Source organism: Teleopsis dalmanni, chromosome 1 (genome assembly GCF_002237135.1).
Source record: "Teleopsis dalmanni isolate 2A chromosome 1, ASM223713v2, whole genome shotgun sequence".
In the NCBI taxonomy this organism is placed as follows: Eukaryota; Metazoa; Arthropoda; class Insecta; order Diptera; family Diopsidae; genus Teleopsis; species Teleopsis dalmanni.
Window position 1 is genome coordinate 184,515,049 of NC_051846.1, and position 18,505 is coordinate 184,533,553.

Below are 18,505 nucleotides of genomic sequence, written 5' to 3' on the forward strand. Positions count from 1 at the left end.
AGTTCACAAAAAGTAATAGAAAAAGGAAGTGCATTTTTCTTGCAAGTGACATCAAAGAGCTTTTTCTTCTATCACTTTACCATTTTCCAATTTTTGTGGAGTTTATCACACAAAAGCGAACAAATTTAAAACACGAATACTGAGAAGAAAGGGCTTTCAGGAATTGGAAAATTTTAAACGATTGGTGAAATTTAATAGAACATTAGAACGATTTGCGAGCATATAAAAAAAAATTCCTGACTTTCTTTCCTTTTAAATAGAGTGTAGTATTTACCTATTACTCACTAAATAAACGTTGCCTGACACTAAAATAAAAGTTATCATTTTAAGTAATTAATGAAGTTTCAAGTCTTCATTCTTCAGTCTACTACGACTGTCTTTAGCTCGTTTGTATCATCGCACAACTATGGGCTTAAACTTCAATAGCTACCTTACTTGACTTTAATCAATTTATTTCCTATACTAGGCCCGATACTAGGTCTCCACAGTTCTTCGTAATATAAGTTTATGAATTATAGCACTGCTAAGTCTGAGCATCTGACAATCTAAATGAAATAAAAAAATTAATTTTTCTTTCTTCTCCTCTTGACAGAGGTCACATGGATTATTATTAGCGTTATATATAAATCCTCAAAAATAAATTAATAAATATTATTAGTTTATATTAAAGTAATTTTAAAAATTGTTTAAAATTATGCAGAATAGAGAATGTTGAGGAAACTATAGTAGATAGTCAATACAATTACAATAGCTTGTAATTTATATCTTAAGTACAAGTAATTAATATGACCTACAGTTCGATATGCATATTGATATATTTTATCATAATTTATTTATTTTCTCATTCAATAAATTTATTTGTAAGTATTTTAATTATTGTGTGTGTTAAGTCCTCACCATATATTAAACGTTTTAAATTTTTCCCCATGTCCTTGCTCTTAAAACTCTGGCATTGTTTGCAGGAGTACGAGTATTTCGACTGAATGAACCTTTGAGCTTTGTGTGTTGTTCCTGATATCTTCGTTGTTGTAATTCAAATAAGACAGACACTTGGGAATGACTTGGACTATGTGCATTGTTCGAAGGATTTATGATCATCAAAACTTCATTCAGAATTTATTGCTGGGTCACATAATATATTTTTTAAAAGCAAGCAATGAGATACGTTGGTACAAGTTGCGTTGACACACATATAAATTTAAGTCTCTGGCTTACAAAATAAAATATTTTAATGTGATTTTTATTTTATTTTTATACTTTTATTAATATAAAGTCAAGCCTTAAATTGTTAAATCAAGAATATTTAAAATAAGGGATATTTTAGAGTTATATATTGGATATAATAACAATAATAGTAAAAGGTAAGATAATCATAATAGGGTTTTATAGAGATATTTTGTTGAATATGTTATTAAAGTTCACAGTTTTACATTATATATATCGACAAAAAAAAATATTTCTCTTAAAAATAGATAGTCTGAAAATATATGAAATAATTTTTTAAAATGTTTTGTATTAATATTTTTGTATGGAATTTTTCTAATTTGAAAAACCATCAATTTGTTAGCTGTCCATCAAAGCCAAAATAAATTCTAGTTGACATTTTTTACACGAGTGCACAAAATTGATTGATTTTTGTAGTTTTAATTTTCTATTTTTTGCATTGTAATTTCAAAATCGTTTCATGTTTTATAGTTATTTCACAAATTTATTTTACTTCATCAAAATTTATATATTTTAAGCTTTTGCACATTTAAAATCAAATTTCAATAAATAAAATGAATAACAGATATGAGAGATATGAGAGATACAAGAACAACTACTTCTAAGAAATGTGTAATTGAATATTTCAGTCGTTGCGATGTACCGAAAACTTAGAAATTCATTTCAATAAAACTAAAACTTGATATTACCGGTTTATATACTTAGAAACTTAATATACTTAGAAACTTAATATATGTTACTATATCTAAGTAAAACTGCGGTGATGAAGATAGAAAGCTAATCGGTGAAGAAATTGAGATTTTCACACGGAAGTGATTATATAAAGATTCTGTACCTTGAGCTGCGAAAAACACGATTGGAAGGAAAGATGTTAGGACTAATACATTATATCTTAACAAAGAAGAAAGAGAGGTATTGGGAAATTTCTGCCACATAACTGAGTTCACAACAGCATGGCGAGATGATTTCTTTGAATTATTAAGTATTTTTCTTTGGATTTACATTGTAGCCGCAAAAGGCAGAACAGGAGTGGAATATATTAAGCTTGCAAGATTCCATAACAAAAATAGCATTACTCGCATCATTACAGCATATACTAAAATATATAAATCCATCAAGTTTAATCCATCAGTCAACCATTCACTTCACCAATACTATAGCACCAAACTCCAAAAAATTTATTTGCAAACTATCGTTTACATTGCCAAAATCTTGGCTTTTGTAGTTATAACTCACGGAATTGGAAGCGTTGAGTGGCACTTAATAGTTATAACACAGCGAGGTCAGGACACACAGTCGTGCGGTAGATGACAAAATTGCTACAAACCAATTGGATATATCTTGCTAGATTTATGAAGTTTGTTGAACTGATCTGGAATGCTTATATGTACTGCGAACATATTTCATACTCTAAAATATTTTAAAAACAATGCTAATAGCAAAACAAGACTGATGGAGCATTGTCCCATTCTGGGTACCCTACCATATAGCATAAAATATTCATGAATTACCTATTTCCCAAAAATTAATTCAATAAAATTATTGAATTCAGGATATAGCAAAACATGTGATAGTGTTAATTGGCCAGTGGGTACCCATGTCCAAAAATTCGGAATCTTCTACAAACATAAATGTAGAAGGTGAAGGGGAGAATAGAAATTAGAACCATTAAACATTTTCTGTACAAAAACCATGGTCTAGGACTATAAAAGTCTACGAACTAAGAAACCAGCAAATATCTCAAAATAAAGATCTAAAAAATATATACATAATACAGATTTAAAAAATAAACTTCCTATAAACAGCGCAGGTCTATTTTAAAAGTTGGATTTTCTTTACTAAGTATATGGTAACAAAGTGAAGCCCTTGCGCTTTTCAGTGGTTTGCTGGGGTATCCTCAGTCTCAACGAAATCGTCACAATAACTTTCTTAATTGTGAACTGAAAATTTAAAAGCGTAGTTCTTTAACGATTTAATTTGCATTTTATTATTAAATAAATTAAATAAAGTTAACAAATTATGTGTTAATAATATAAGTGAAAATTTATAACATATTTACAAAAAAAACTCATCCTGAATGGTGTCAAGTTACTGCCAATCAATCCGAAAAGAAATAGTTATCCCTGGAACCCTCGGCATGAGATTTTGTATGAATTATTACAGATTGTATTCCTTCTGGCCCTTTGTGCTGTTGATAATGTTTTAATATATTTCTTTCGATTTTTGTGATTGTATATAAAATATTTATTGTGCAGTTGACTTAACACCACCGATTGTCACTATTATTACTATATCACTATATTTTGAAATCAATTCAAAATGTTGTGGTTAAGTGAATGCGGGATGGGTTTCGTGGTTTTCTGTAAGTTTTTATATAATTGTACATATGTATTATATAAATTTATTCAATTTAATTTCATCTATCTTTAAAATTCATGATGTCAGTAATCTATTTTTGGTTCAGTGCTTAGTTGTACATTCCATATGATGTGCCAATAGTGTTGTCTTTTTTTAATATATTTCACATGTTGAAGTTTAGCGTTTATTTTGAATATAGTCGATGCTTACAACTACTTTTACATCCATCCACTTTTTTAATGATAAAACTGTTTGACTTCATCAAATTTAATTATACTTAACGTTCTTGCTATTGGGCACAATCACTCAATACAAGCTTAACTAAACTTATTTCAAAATAATATTAGTTGAAAAAATTTTTTATATATTCAAGATTGTTGGTAATTGAAGGATAATATTTTAGTACCGGTTCTTATCAACTAAAATAATGTGTATTTGCATTTCATAATTACTACGAATATTAGACCTTAGGTACACAGGCTACGTAGAATTCATTTCCATGTGTCACTGTTGCACCTAGTACATTGTGCTTGTCCAGGCTTATGAGGTGTACAAGGTATTTCGTTTGCCAATCTTGCCAGTATTTCTTTTTCTCAGCGAAATTATATTCTTGTGAATACATTGGAGCTTTATCGTTTCTATAATCGCTAATCATTTTGGATATTCTCCAGAATGATATGAATTCCGTGTTGCTTATAAGAACAAGTTGGGCATTGTCTTCAGTAATGATAATAGACGTTATGTCAGTGCTGTGTAAACGTAGTATTCCTACAATGCTTGTGTCCTGTATGTCCCATATCAGCGTAGTACGGTCCTTTCCGCTGGAAACTAAATATCGTCCGCAAGCCGAAAATTTTACACGAACTGCACCGGCTTGGTGCCCTTTAAATATGCGCATTTTGTTGCCATATATGACGTTCCATATTATAACGGTTCCATTGCTGGCGGCACTAGCTACGTAGTTATTATTGGGATGTACGTCAATGTCATAAACTTCTAATTGATCATTTTCAAGAATGTGCATTACATTCTGGCCTTCAACCCATATGTGGACTGTTTTGTCATAACTGCATGATGCTATGAACTTATAATGCGATGGGAAACATACTCGCGAAACTGCAGACGAATGTCCATTGTAAACTCGCAAACAAGTAAATAGTTCCATTGACCATACACGAATAGTTAAGTCATCTGCGCTGGAAACTAATACGTTATTAAATGGCGCAAATTCTAAATTTCGAACAATTCCAGTATGACCATCTAGCACCGCTTTTGATCTATTTTCAATATTTAACTGCTGCCGAATGAAGGTCATGTTACTTTGTTGTTCATCAATAAACTTTTCCACATCAACCAGCACAAAGATACGGTGCTGAACTGCAACGCCTAACATTGTTGCATCCTGAGAATAAGAAGCACAACTTACTATTCCAGCGTTACACTCGACGATGAACATGCGAATATCAGGAATTGCGTTCTGATTAAGCAGTTTTCTGGTTTGATAACGGTGGAATTGATCGTCTTTAACCGATTTCATATAGTCAGCCAGTGTAGGAGGTACATGACTTATCAACGGTGCGTAAGCTAAAAATTCAGTGAAAGCCGTAGTACGCATTCCGATGTCTCTATACAATTTCAACGAATTGTAGAGACAACCAGCAAGAAGACCATGCTTGATAACTTGCGAATTTATAACATCAATCAATTGTTGATCAGACACTTCGTCGTCCACTACATCGCTCATCTGAAAATAAACATTAAGAATAAGTCCTGATCTAAATGCGAGCCTCTATTATAGTTATAGAATCGCACTATATGAAACAAATCATAAAAAGTGAAAATATTAAAGAAATTTTTCACGATTTTGATAACTTTGAAGTATTCAGCGAACAGTTGATAAGGCATATGTGCTTTAAGGGCACTTGGTTTTGAAATCAAAATTACACACTATTTCTATAAACTTTTTGCTTTTATATGAAGAGCCAGATTGGCATTCATTTAATTAGTTAATAACTCCATCTTACCTTAGCTTCGGAGCAATTATCAGACATTTTCGATAATAAATTAAAATTGGAAAAAACAATTATATGAACACTTGACTCAATCAGAATAGACTCCGTGCGCGGATTTGAATGTAAAGAACGGAGTTGCCAGCTTTTTGTTTCTCTATTTAAAAATTTAAAGCAATTGCAAACTTACAACATTGCCATATGGATAATAAAAATATTTAAAAATGTGAGAAACTTTAATTTATGCGATTTCGTTCACACCATCCCAAAACCATGAGACTTTATGTTCTAAATTCTTCATAGTAATCAACAAATACTAAATATTATGCTGGAAACGGAATGAACACGAAGAAATAATAATTTCTCCAACTATTCTTTTATGTACAAAGGAATAAAGAAATGGAGAAAAGAAAACTAATTTAAAAAAATATAAATTAAACTAAAAAATATATGTATATCTTGGCTTTTGTGGACGGAAAAAGTCTTCGCGATCTAAAAGAGCCAACTGTTTCATTTTATTTTATTTGCACTAAATAAAGAAATCTCTTTTTAACACAATTGACAATGAATAAACGCATTCTAACATTCAAGATGTTTCCATATAATAATTTGTAAGTTTGAAGTTGGGGAAAAAATATATAAAATATTTGATTATGATTACTATTAAGACATAAAAATAATGCATATATAGAATTGAGTATCTATATCAAACGAGACATATAATCAGAACAGTCATTAAATAACATTGGCCTGGTCTAGATAAACTGCTGTTAAACAACTAATCACTGCAACACCAAGACCGTGGTTGATATATAACATCGATGGTAGTCATGTCTAATTATTATGTTTTTTTGAATACACGCCAAGCACACATTTAACTGCCAATGATAAGTGTTTTGTCTATATAGTTCAATTTATAAAAGATAAAGTAAAAATAAATTATAGTATATTATAGACATTATTTTAGGTTCCTGTTAAGTGACTGTAATTAACATATTTTTTATGTTAATGCATTGCAAAATAAATTCTCTTTAAAGTAAAATATGAAACACGATGGCATCCTTCAGGAAAATATCGACTACTTTGCTTTAGTATTTATGTGTAACTTAAAAGTGTTGCCCATTAATTATTTATTAGGGATATTCACTCTCTCTTGCAAGGAGCACAAAATGCAATAATGCTATACGAAAACTGCAAGACTGAGAGAACACCTCTGCTGCAAATTTGCATCATCAAAATGAATCAGCTGTTTTTCCAGCCGTATCACATTGAGCAAAGAAAAATAGAAGTATAACAAAGCCGCGAACAAGTGAAATACAAAAACGTGTAGAGATTTTAATTGAAAATAGTGCTTTTAATATTCTGAATGAAGGTATTTATGGTACATATAACATATAAACTCTACTTCCTCCTGCAGAAATTCTATTATTTGGAGCACTACCCGCTTCGTGCACTTCTTGTGCGTCTGCAACCCTTTCTTTGCAGTTGCTGGTGCTTCGTCTTCCACTTTTACCTGATATATCTGAAATAATTAGAAAATTTTAAATAACCAAATTTGTATAATATTTGAACAAACTTACCTTTCGCTACCAGACTTAAGTATAAAACTGAGAAGCAACAAATGTCAAAACAGCTGATTTCTGCCATTTTTGTTTTGTTGCAAGCAAATGTTTTGTTCATAGGTTTTAGTATAGGAAGATTGCAAACAATTGCACGAAACTTTGTGCGTGTATTTTGTTGTTGTTAATTGCATGCTCGTACAATTTGTGCATTTCGTGCACCTTGCAATGAATTTGCAAGAGAGAGTGAATACCCTCATTGTATTTTTTATTTTTTCACCGAACTTTATGTCGGTTTTATGTTTTAGATTGCTGTAAATGATATTAAACTATTTTATATTTAATATTAAAAATATGTAAAGTAATAAATTTTTTATTTCCAAGAGATTTCGGTGTTAATATTCCAGTATTATTTGAATTGCTGAAATTACTTGTTACAATATGATTTTATTTCATTCATATATTTATTTTCTATGTGAGAACTTTATACTGAATATTTAAAAGTAGTTCTATCTCACTCAGTTAAAGTTAAAGCGCATATGAAACACTACTTGTTCCGTTTTCCCTGCAATAGTTTCTTTCTGTGGAAGTCTACGTATATATTAAAAGCATACGAAAAAATAACACAAGAATGCGCATGGAAGAGTACGAACGAAATAGATGAAGAAGAAGGAAATACAGATGGATATTCAAATGTTAAATTATATATTTGAGGTTACTTACTAAACTAATAAAGTTTTGAAAGAGGGCATATAGTTTGTAATAAAAACACTTTATTCATACCTTCTATTCTATCTACTGAAGTTTCTATAACCTTAAATTAGAACAATTTGAATTTAGCTGAGTTTTTAGTCATTTCTTTATCACATATTTCTGATCTGGAAAGAAATCTCTATGAGAAAAAGCGTTTTAATTTTTCAGGGAGCACCCGATCCCATCGCCTTAAAGCGATGTGATAGAGAATACATATGCAGGAGCACCCGACGTACCAAAATAATGATCCAGAACATTGTCAAAAAGTTTTTTAAGAACACAGACTATACAATAGCAACAAAGTCAGAAGTTTGAGCAGTTAATGAACATTAAAACAGTATTGTGGAAAAGGTAGGTATATATTTTTTTGTTCAACATCGTGCTCGTTTCCTTCTATATTCGTATGGAACCTAAACTAGATTTCCTTTTAAACTAATACTTAATAAGTGGATAAATTACTTACATTCGTAAAATATCATGGATTAGATGTTTTATGCACTTTGTATGTAGCTTTAAATGCGTTTGCTAGTATATCAACACCTTGACAAATGAAGACAATTGAATTTTATATTGAATAATTGTATAAAATTATAAATTTTTAACATGTTCTCAGAACTAATCTGCTTTAAGGTATTATCATATCAGAAAAACTTAATTTAATTTTTTATTTATGCAGGACTCAGGATTCTGCATTCATGTAGGCTTACATAGCGCATTTACTTTATGTTCTACTGACAAATAAATTATGAGTTTTGCGGTCAATGCAGTAATGCATTCAATTTTAAACTCTGCACTGATTTAACCAGAATACTGAGCTTATATCTCGAAACTGGATTATTAATAACAATTAAAGACAATTATGCAAATTACTATGGTTATTTGCTGTTTGCGGTCATAATTGCAAGTGCAATGAATTTTAATCGAAATTCCTTTCTAATAAATACCTCATTATAATTCACTAAATTTATTAAATGTTAATATATATTAATTTCACATGCATTGTTCAATTTGTTTGCATATTGAACTCAATGAACAAAAGGATCCTTACATGCCATTTGACTCCATTTTATGCTAAGTTTAAAGCTCTTTATTTAAACGAAGCGATTAGTTCATTATATTGAGATATTTGACTATAAATGGGGTTTTGATTTAACTACAAATTTATATAAGGAAAGCTACTGTCAAAATTTAATCCTACATTTTTTTTCATTTGTATGTAAATAATCTTTGTAAAGGAATTATATTCAACTGCCAATGTCAGTTCAGTACATACCATAAGTTGCAATAATTGAACATATGAATTAAATTAATGACAATTTATTAATATTATTATTAAATGTAGTATATTTAATCTTATTAGTGCACAATTACAATCACTATATCAAAGTCTGAACTTATCCAAAGAGTAGAAATAGGTATGTATATCTCTACAATATTTTGTTGAAGGACATAAATGATTAGAGTTATAAGTATGTGTATTATTTTATGATGATTTAATTACTTCACTTATAACTATATAAGATTCTAAATAATGGCTATTGATGTTAACCAGAGAACTGCAATGAGTACTCAAAACTCCAATTACACTCGAAAAATTGACTGTATTTCATTTAAATACATTCTGACTTTCTTTTTCGCATATTCGACAACATCTGATTTATACAACCAGCTAACAGCACTTATAATGATTTCTACTCTTCTCATATGATACTCATAAACACCCACATTCGACCCAAAAATGATGCAAATGATTTTGTGTTAAATTACGATTTTTTGTGGCTCCTCAGTCATAATACTAAATTAACAAATGTGAACTATGAACTACTACTAAGGAACACTGCTGCTGTTACAAATCTGGATATCAACAGATCTAACATATTCAATTCAAATAATTGCGCAGGATCTCAAATATGTCCTCTTATATTACCATAAACTTATTTCAGAAATAGTTCTTAGTCAAACTATAAGAGTCCAAAATTGTGTAGAAATCTTGGAATTGCATAAAAATCGTCCAAAAGTTATTGCATAGGAGCTGATGCTGAAGACTTGTGCACAAGCCTTAGAAGAAAATTCTCGGAGAGCTTTTGGAATTTGTACTCAGTCGCTAAATATATATGGTTTTGTCATTAGACGTTGTCTATATGCGGAGTTATATGCATTTAGAATATGAAATAAACATTAATTACTGTTAATTAATTTAGAAAGATTTATATAAGATAAAAATATTTGAAAAAAATACGCAAATTTTCCTATAATATTTTTTAAGAATTTCGTACATTATGTTTTAAAGAGTACTAATCTTTCTTTTAAATATTTCAATATTTTTTGTAAAACGTATCTCAAATGTACAAGTATTCCTTAACTAAATGAATTATCTTATTATCTTGTACATTCTACGAGTTACCAAAACATTGATCAATTTTGTTATTAAAGTCAAATAAATTTATAGTTTCACACCAAAGCATAAGTGCTTCAGAGGCTTTTTCTCATAAATTGAATGACATGCTTCACCTCTTCATATGTCCGTATACGTAATTGCTATAATAAAAATATTTACTCCTAATCTACTGTGCATTGTAAAGTGTTACATCTTATTAAATTACTACCCTTACGGGAAGGCCTTCGTTGGAAAGTGGTAGAAAGGCCATATTCTTTCGGGACATTGGTCATCGTCATCATCATCAAATTTACGCTTCAGCACTTGTGTGGTCTTGGTATCGTCACGATTAGATAATAACATCTCAAAATGAATGACAGTACATCCATTTTGTGACAAACTCATTTTACCTTTTAGCTTTAATGTCGTTTTTATTTTTTTTTTTGTTTTTTCCTTACTTTGTACATGTTAAAACTGCCCACCGTCCACACTACAGTAGTAATAACAAAAAAGGGTCTATTCTGTGCAATTTAAATTTCAGCCCCTAAGTTGGGACACTTAACACCAATTTTATTTTATGAGCCAAGCATCGTTAGAGAGAATTTTTGCTAAAACAAGCTTATTAAATGGTCGGAAAATAGTAAATTTAATTTACTTTAATTTTGTTTTGTACATTCGCACATATTGCAGCTAATATTAGTAAATAGATAGAGTATAGAAGTCCTGTAAAAAATAATAACTGAAAATTACAGGATTTTGTTAAGTATTATATATGGCATATTGGCATATAAGAGTATGTGCCCGTATTTGAGGTTTATTCCTGATAAAATAAAGAAATTTATATATTTTTAATATGTAAACTTTGTCTGAACTTGTCATTTCGTGTCTAAAGAGGTCAACTATAAAACTACAAGTATCATAAATCCATATCTTTTATAGCAGAACTCATAAAGAATGAATATTGAACTAATACATTAAAAAATTACTATAAACTAGTTTCAATTTTCATTTCAATAAAATTGGAATCAATTCGGAAATATGCTCAGCGTTTTCATTTGGCAATGTAGAATTCTGAATTTCTTTTTTCGCATAATAGATTATTGGTCCAACTTCAGCTAAACTGGTTAATGTTACAGTTCAGAATACTACTTATATTTTTGAGAAAATATTTTGAGCATACATAAAGATATATTTATTAAATGGCTCTCATCTAAGCACATTTGTTCTCCTCCCTGAAGTCTTTGCATTAATATATCGAAGTGGACTTACTTAATCTCCATATCTCATTTCACAAAGTTAAAGTAAGATCAGCTAATGCAAGGTAATCATACAGGTTGATTACCACACCTTTCTTTTGTTACTCTCTTACCATCAAAGCCAAACTTTGATGACGCTCTTACCTCATATTATTAAGTAGGTTGATAGGAAATTGAAATGGATGAAATTTATCAGGTAGAAAATTATGACGTCTGCTAAAGTATCTTAACACTAAGAACAACAAAAATATTTCTAATCGCAATGATTAGAATGACTGCGAATCACATTAAGCAGATTTCAATCAAACATAAACCAATTGTATTTTTGATGGAAACAACCGTGACTTCAATACTGATACTGAAGTCATGTTTAAATCATCAATTTGGCTGACTTAATTTACACTTCAAGTAGTGTTTAGATTTAATATATGACTTTAAAGCGATAGGATATATTTCACTTTAATTTAATATCACATATTATTCCATATTTAGTGAGCTTTTAGTGATTTAATTTCATTGCATTGAAATTCTAAATGTATATTTTTTTCCGTATTGGAGAAAATTTCCACAGCAATTTGGAAACTTCATTTCCGTAATCAAGAGAGAGAGAGAGATGAGAGCAAAAAGGCTTAATACCAAGCAGGTTAGCTTTATCTAAGCCAAAAAGCATGCAGTGAAATAGGTAAACAAGCGCAGGGAAGACTCTGTAGTCAGGGTCTCGAGAGCCGTGATTATAGAGACGGATGATGAAGGAATCAGTGTCCAGCTCATCGAAATAAAGAGCCCCACTTCGCTAAAAAATATTAAATGAATTAAATATTTCGTTCTGAACAAAACTTTAGTGCAAATAGCGATTAAGCAAACACGTTCGACTCTACGTACCGCATAGACTTACTAAAGTTATTTTTTATTTAGTAGAATAATATTTAAAAATAAATTGCGTTATATATTGCACTTAAAAGAATTTGTATATATATACAGTAAATTTATTTTATTTTATATAAATGCCATTATTAACATATCAGTTTTCGTCTTATGTAAAAACTAAAATGAAAAACATACCTGTTCATATCAAGCAGCTGTTTAGACTTTCAAAGTCTGTTCATAATTAGCTGTTCTCAGTTCATTGTTTGCAAGCGCTCAAAGTGGTTGGACGGTTTTATAGCTATAAAGGAAAGTTTTAAGATTTTTAACCCAAACTTCCACAAAAATCGATTCTAAAATGTGTATGAAAATGGGTATAGCCTTTTTACATGTGGCATTTGAATACGATGCCCAAAAAAGAAACATGGAAGCCGTAGTGTGTTATACAAAGGCTATAGATATTTTTTTAGAGGAGATTGACGGTAAATGCTTAAATTTTTTTTATATTGCTTTTATGTTACAACAATTTTAACGTTATATATATCAGGCTACAATAAAGATAAAAAAGAAAAACTTTTGCAACAAATAGAGCAGTATAAACACCTAGTTAAGAAAGTTGAAACGCGTATGAAAACTTTAAGAAGCTGCGGTAACAGCGTTAAGGAGGTGCACATTAAGGATGATGCAACAGGTTACACTTATGACAAGCTATTCGGAAAGTATTTAAACGAAGATGTTAAAGAAATACTAATTGAGGAAAGCTACCTAAGAGAAAAACATCAGGTGTGGTTACAAATATTATATTTATTTATTTTTATTTTACTTATTTCATTTTTCACTAAATTTAGTTGAAAAATCTCGTAAGATTTTTTGAATTGTCAATTAAGAGCTGCCCAGAATGTAGATATATACGTGTGGTAACTACAAAAGATCCAAATCCAAACTCCGAGCAAGTTGCCATTTTAAATGAAATAAGGACGAGCTTAGCCAGAAGAAATGTTCATCTTAACATTGTGTTCAACAATATACATGATCGCAGAATTGTGTAAGAACAGAGCAACTGTGTAATTTGATATCAAGTAGATTTTAATGATCTGTTTGTCTTTTCTATTTTTAGTCTAAGCAATGGATACATCATAATATCTGGAAGAGGACTTGATATTTACAAAAAGAACGATAGCAATTTTGGACTTGGCGTTTGTGACTATTATTACAGGCAGTGCAAACAAACAGACATAACGATTATGCGAAGCTCCGGTTTTACTTAATCAGCATATGCTTTTACTATATTTTTTTTATAAATATTGAGTTTCATCAGATGTATTACGATGTGCTTAAAGAAAACATTCATAAAATTTTTACATATACATTTAGTAATTTATATCAATAAAGATAACATTCATACCAATCGGCAAGTATGCGTTTTATTAATTCTCTATTGCTACAAAGATAAAAACTTTTTCGGGTTTCAAGTATTATTTTTATTTTTAATTGTTACTAATTATGGACATATGGCATTTCAATAAATATATATTGCGCACATGTACATAATTATCTATAATATATCTTTAATATCTATATCTCTATATATATATATATATATAATATATCTTATAAATCTTTGATTATATTTAATAATTTTAAAAAGTTTAGACATGATTACTAAGCGATATAAATTTGTTTTCTTCCTTTCAAGAAAAGTAATACCCTCAGTAACATTTGTATCTTATATACATACATACTTATATGTAAAAACGCAGATACAGCAGAAAACAATATGTCATAATATAGAGAACTGATTTAATAGTGGGTGTATTGTTATACACACAATATTCTGTTGTCAAGTATATCACAAATTAGTTTACATTGAATGATCTTCCAAACTAAGTAGTTATTCCTACATGTGTGTAGGAATGTATGTATATATATATATATATAGATGGGTTGATCAATATTTACAAGAGATTTTAAAAATGTTTTGAATGGAAGATGTTATTCTCAAGAAGATTTCATTTTAATTCCAAGCAAAATCTTCGGAGTGTGGAAAGACAAGATAATGAACCTTCATAGGAGTATTAAAAACAAAAATACAAAGATATGTAATTTGCCTCTGTTAAAAACAATCAGGAATTCTGAAAAGGTACACACAATGGGGCGAACATGTCTGTTCAAACATATAAACAATCGAACTTATTCTTTTATGTATGATCGCTAATATTTTGTTAGTGGAGTCACTGGGTTAACAATCAAACTAATAGCGAACAGAACATATTTTGCTTGGGCAAAACTATATAAAAATAAACTTTAATATTAGAGCAATACGTTTTCTACTATTCTTTGTTATTGCACACCTACTATATGTTTATATATGCGAGGGTAGGTGAGACGATATTGTTGAATGTGGTGCATATAATTAGTTTTTCTGCTTAATATATATGATTGGCTTCATGTGCTTATAATTGCAGAAGTTACTCCAAATTTTTTTAAATTTAGTTTTTGCTGAAATTTAATACTGGCTTCATGCAAAATTATAAGATTTGCTTATTATGATGTTAGTAAGCACCGGCAGTAGCACAAGCATAGTTTTTGTTAGTATAAATGCTATTAATATGACTGGTAGGGAAGACTTTGTTGTGCATTATAGTAGCAACGAAATCATGCGATATATTAATAAACAGTTTTAAATTCTGATTTTTATTTAAATAAGTTTAATAAAAAATAATTATCAACGAAATATTGTTACTTAAACCATATAAAATAGAATTATTAAATAAACTTTGTTACTTATATAATATAAAATAGAAATATTCACTAAATTTAATTACATAACAATTAAAGTTATTTAAAATAAATATATTTATTTATATTAACATTAATATTATTATTTTATTATTAATTTTTTTAAACATTGAAAATTGTTATTATACTAATAATTATTATATAAATTCAAATTTTCACAATTTTATTAATTTATTATTAAATTTTGTACTATCTTGACAACTTTTCAATGTTACTTTGAATTCTTGTTTAAAAGAACTTTTATTACAAAGTCTAATAAAAGATTTTATAATGTTTCGCTGTGGCTCTCGCAAATCGGGTCCTCAAACTAATTTTCGTTAAATAATTTTTTTTATTTCTTTTTTTAACGGGTTTATTAAAATTTTAATGATATTTATTTTGTTAAAAATTTCGAAATGCAAAATGCACATTTTGTAGAGTTCTGAGTACAAATTAGGCATTTTTTTTAAAGATTTTGTTTACACTGTAACCTACAGAGTATGTCTGTACTGGTTATTAAACACCTGTAATTAATTCTCTTTAATAGTTAGTGCGTTATATCAGATTAATCAAACGATTAAAATTATCTCTATTCTATGCTTTCTTTAAGTTTAAACCAAAATATTAAGACACTTTATTTTATAAGCACTTCTATTGATAGTAGATTGTAACATACCGACTTGTTGAAAAGCGTATTCACACTGCCTCCGTAGATCCTTCACATGACATTTTCTGCATCTGCCGGAATTATGTGATACTCTTGGTGTGATATCATCAGTCAAGTAAATTATAATAAATCATTAAACATTTAACTGATTATATGTACATAGAAGAAATTTCCGATGTCATATTCTATTCTGGGGCTGTCCAAACCAGATGCGATCGCGGGCCACTACAAATTTCTGTACAGATTGGTGGGCTGCAAAAACAAATACATACGTTCATAGTTGTTATTATAAATATATTATAACATTATAATAAAATAAAACAATGTAGTTTTATTAGTACATCAAAAGAAAATTTACGTTATTGTAGTATATTAAGAACATGTCGCGGGCTGCACAAACATTAGCCGCATGTGGCCCGCATGAGACCCGCGGGCCGTACTTTGGAAAGCTCTGTTCTATTCTATCATATTTATTGAAAATATTGCTTTAAATATAACGACATATTTTTACATTATTTTTGATAATAAAATATTTGAAGTAATTATTGAACTCTAATTTTTATTCATTTTATTTCATTAATTTTTTTTTTTTTGGTTTCAATTCAATATAGTTATATTCTATCTACTCCGCATAAAATTGCGTTATTATTAATTACTTAATTGGAATTTCATACAAAAAATAATTTTTTTTAACTTATGACTTTTTTTAACAAATATTAAAATTGCGTTATTTTTTTTTTTTTTTTTTTTTTTTTTTTTTTATATTTAAACAAAATGAAGAGTTTAAATTTACAACAACTAGTCATATTGACTAACAAGAGGTTTTTTTTTTATTGCAAGTAAATTTATCTAAGTCTATCTAGGGTGAGCATATAGATACGAACTAGTCATCTCCTTGCTGGTTGAAACGCCTCAAAAGGTCATTAGGTTTGAAGCGGCATAAGCGTCTGTGAGTGACATCACAAAGTAGCGCTGGAATGGTGCTGTTTAAGTGTTGTCTCAGCCTGTCATAATGTTTTTTAGCAGCCTTCTGAATTTCTTGTTTGACAGTAGGTATTTTTAAGTCTCGATGTAGATCAGAATTTCGCACGTACCACGGAGCGTTAACTGCATCTCTGATTGCTTTGTTTTGAAATCTTTGCATCATATCTATTATATGTTTCTTCGCACAACCCCAGATTTGGACGCCATAGAGCCAGACCGGCTTGAAGACTTGTTTATAGATCATAAGCTTATTTTGCTGAGATAATTTAGATCTCCTTCCAATAAGCCAAGTTAACTTTTTGTATCTTATTTTTAGCTCATTTAATTTTTTCTTGACGTGTACCTTCCATCCCAGTTTGGCATCTAGAGTCATACCTAGATATTTCGCAGAATTTGCAACTGGAATTTTTACGCTATTTAGAAATAATGAAATTTGATTTTCTCTTTTGTTAGTAAAGTCTACATGATTAGATTTTGAACTGTTTACTATCAGCTTCCATTTATTTGTCCATTGTTCAATTTCTTGAAGAGCGATTTGAAGCTTAGTGGTAGACACCTTGTTGTTTGGACCTGTAGCCATTAATACCGTGTCATCTGCAAAAGTTCCAACAATACATCTTGGATTCACTGGCAAATCATATGTGTACAGCAGGTACAGCAATGGGCCTAGTATACTCCCCTGAGGGACCCCGCGATTTATAGGATATAATTTCGAATACGCGTCAAGTAGTTTAACTCGATAGTACCTTTCGCCAATATACGATTCCAGTAGTTTACAATATTGCTGTGGCAGGATAGTGTTTAACTTATATATCAGGCCAGAGTGCCAAACCCCATCAAAAGCCTTTGATATATCCAGAAACACAGCTGAACAAGTTTCTTTGTTTTCTAATGCCTTTTCTATTTCGTGCGTAACTCTGTGTACTTGTTCGATTGTTGAGTGTTTTTTCCGAAATCCAAACTGATGATTTGGGATAAGATTTCTTTGACAAACTACTTTTTCAAGTCTTTTACAGATAAGCTTTTCGAACAGTTTTCCTATGGTTGGCAGGAGAGAGATTGGTCTATATGAAGTTGGAGAATGTTGGTCCTTATCTGGTTTTAGTACCATCACAACTTCAGCAACTTTCCAATAGCTAGGGACATGATTTAATTTTATACTCGCATTAAATATCTGTGCAAGTTTGGCTACTCCTTTTGGAGGTAGCTTTTTCAACACTTCACTAGTTATGAGGTCATATCCTGGTGATTTCTTTAATTTCAATTTTTTGATTTCCCCAGTTACTTCTTTATTTTTTATCCGCGAAATAGCTTCATCATCTATGTTGTTATTTGGCTCTATATGATGGGTTTCTTCTTGATTGAAGGTATTACTTAAATATTCAGCCAAAACATGTGCCTTTTCAATATTGCTTTTCGCCCATTCATTATTATTTTTTTTTAATGGAGGATTATGTGTGATCGGTCTTTTATATTTTTTCATAGCTTTCCAGAGAGAATAGTTAGTTTTGCTATCATATGTCAAGTTTGTAAGATATTTCTTAACATTTTCATTTTTAAAATTGCTGATTTCTCTTCTTAATTTTTGAGTGGCATTATTAAGGTTTCTTTTATCTTGTATTAATCGTGATTGTTGCCATTTTTTACGTAGTTTTCTTTTATTATAGACTAGATTT

At 29.7% G+C, this 18,505-nt stretch overlaps 2 protein-coding genes across 2 annotated transcripts; one reads left to right on the top strand and one right to left on the bottom strand.

The window, feature by feature from the left end:
- Positions 1 to 4,010: 4,010 nt before the first annotated feature.
- Positions 4,011 to 5,639, bottom strand: LOC119672032 (transcription initiation factor TFIID subunit 5-like). The gene is made up of 2 exons (XM_038082985.1): positions 5,607 to 5,639; positions 4,011 to 5,326 (listed from the first exon to the last, which is right to left on the bottom strand). The coding sequence occupies exons 1-2, from the start codon at positions 5,631 to 5,633 to the stop codon at positions 4,043 to 4,045; spliced, it is 1,311 nt and encodes a 436-aa protein (XP_037938913.1). The 5' UTR covers positions 5,634 to 5,639; the 3' UTR covers positions 4,011 to 4,042.
- Positions 5,640 to 12,692: 7,053 nt separating this feature from the next.
- LOC119666880 (MIT domain-containing protein 1-like) lies at positions 12,693 to 13,668 on the top strand. The gene is made up of 4 exons (XM_038076158.1): positions 12,693 to 12,888; positions 12,948 to 13,183; positions 13,249 to 13,445; positions 13,518 to 13,668. The coding sequence occupies exons 1-4, from the start codon at positions 12,759 to 12,761 to the stop codon at positions 13,666 to 13,668; spliced, it is 714 nt and encodes a 237-aa protein (XP_037932086.1). The 5' UTR covers positions 12,693 to 12,758.
- The last annotated feature ends 4,837 nt before the right edge of the window (positions 13,669 to 18,505 follow it).

Coding starts and splice junctions, on each gene's coding strand:
- LOC119672032 (XM_038082985.1), bottom strand. CDS start 5,633: ATGTCTGATAATTGCTCCGAAGCTAAG. Junction 5,327..5,606: donor ATAATTGCTCCGAAGCTAAG/GTAAGATGGAGT, acceptor GTTTATTTTCAG/ATGAGCGATGTAGTGGACGA.
- LOC119666880 (XM_038076158.1), top strand. CDS start 12,759: ATGTGTATGAAAATGGGTATAGCCTTTTTACATGTGGCATTTGAATAC. Junction 12,889..12,947: donor AGAGGAGATTGACGGTAAAT/GCTTAAATTTTT, acceptor TATATATATCAG/GCTACAATAAAGATAAAAAA. Junction 13,184..13,248: donor ACCTAAGAGAAAAACATCAG/GTGTGGTTACAA, acceptor CACTAAATTTAG/TTGAAAAATCTCGTAAGATT.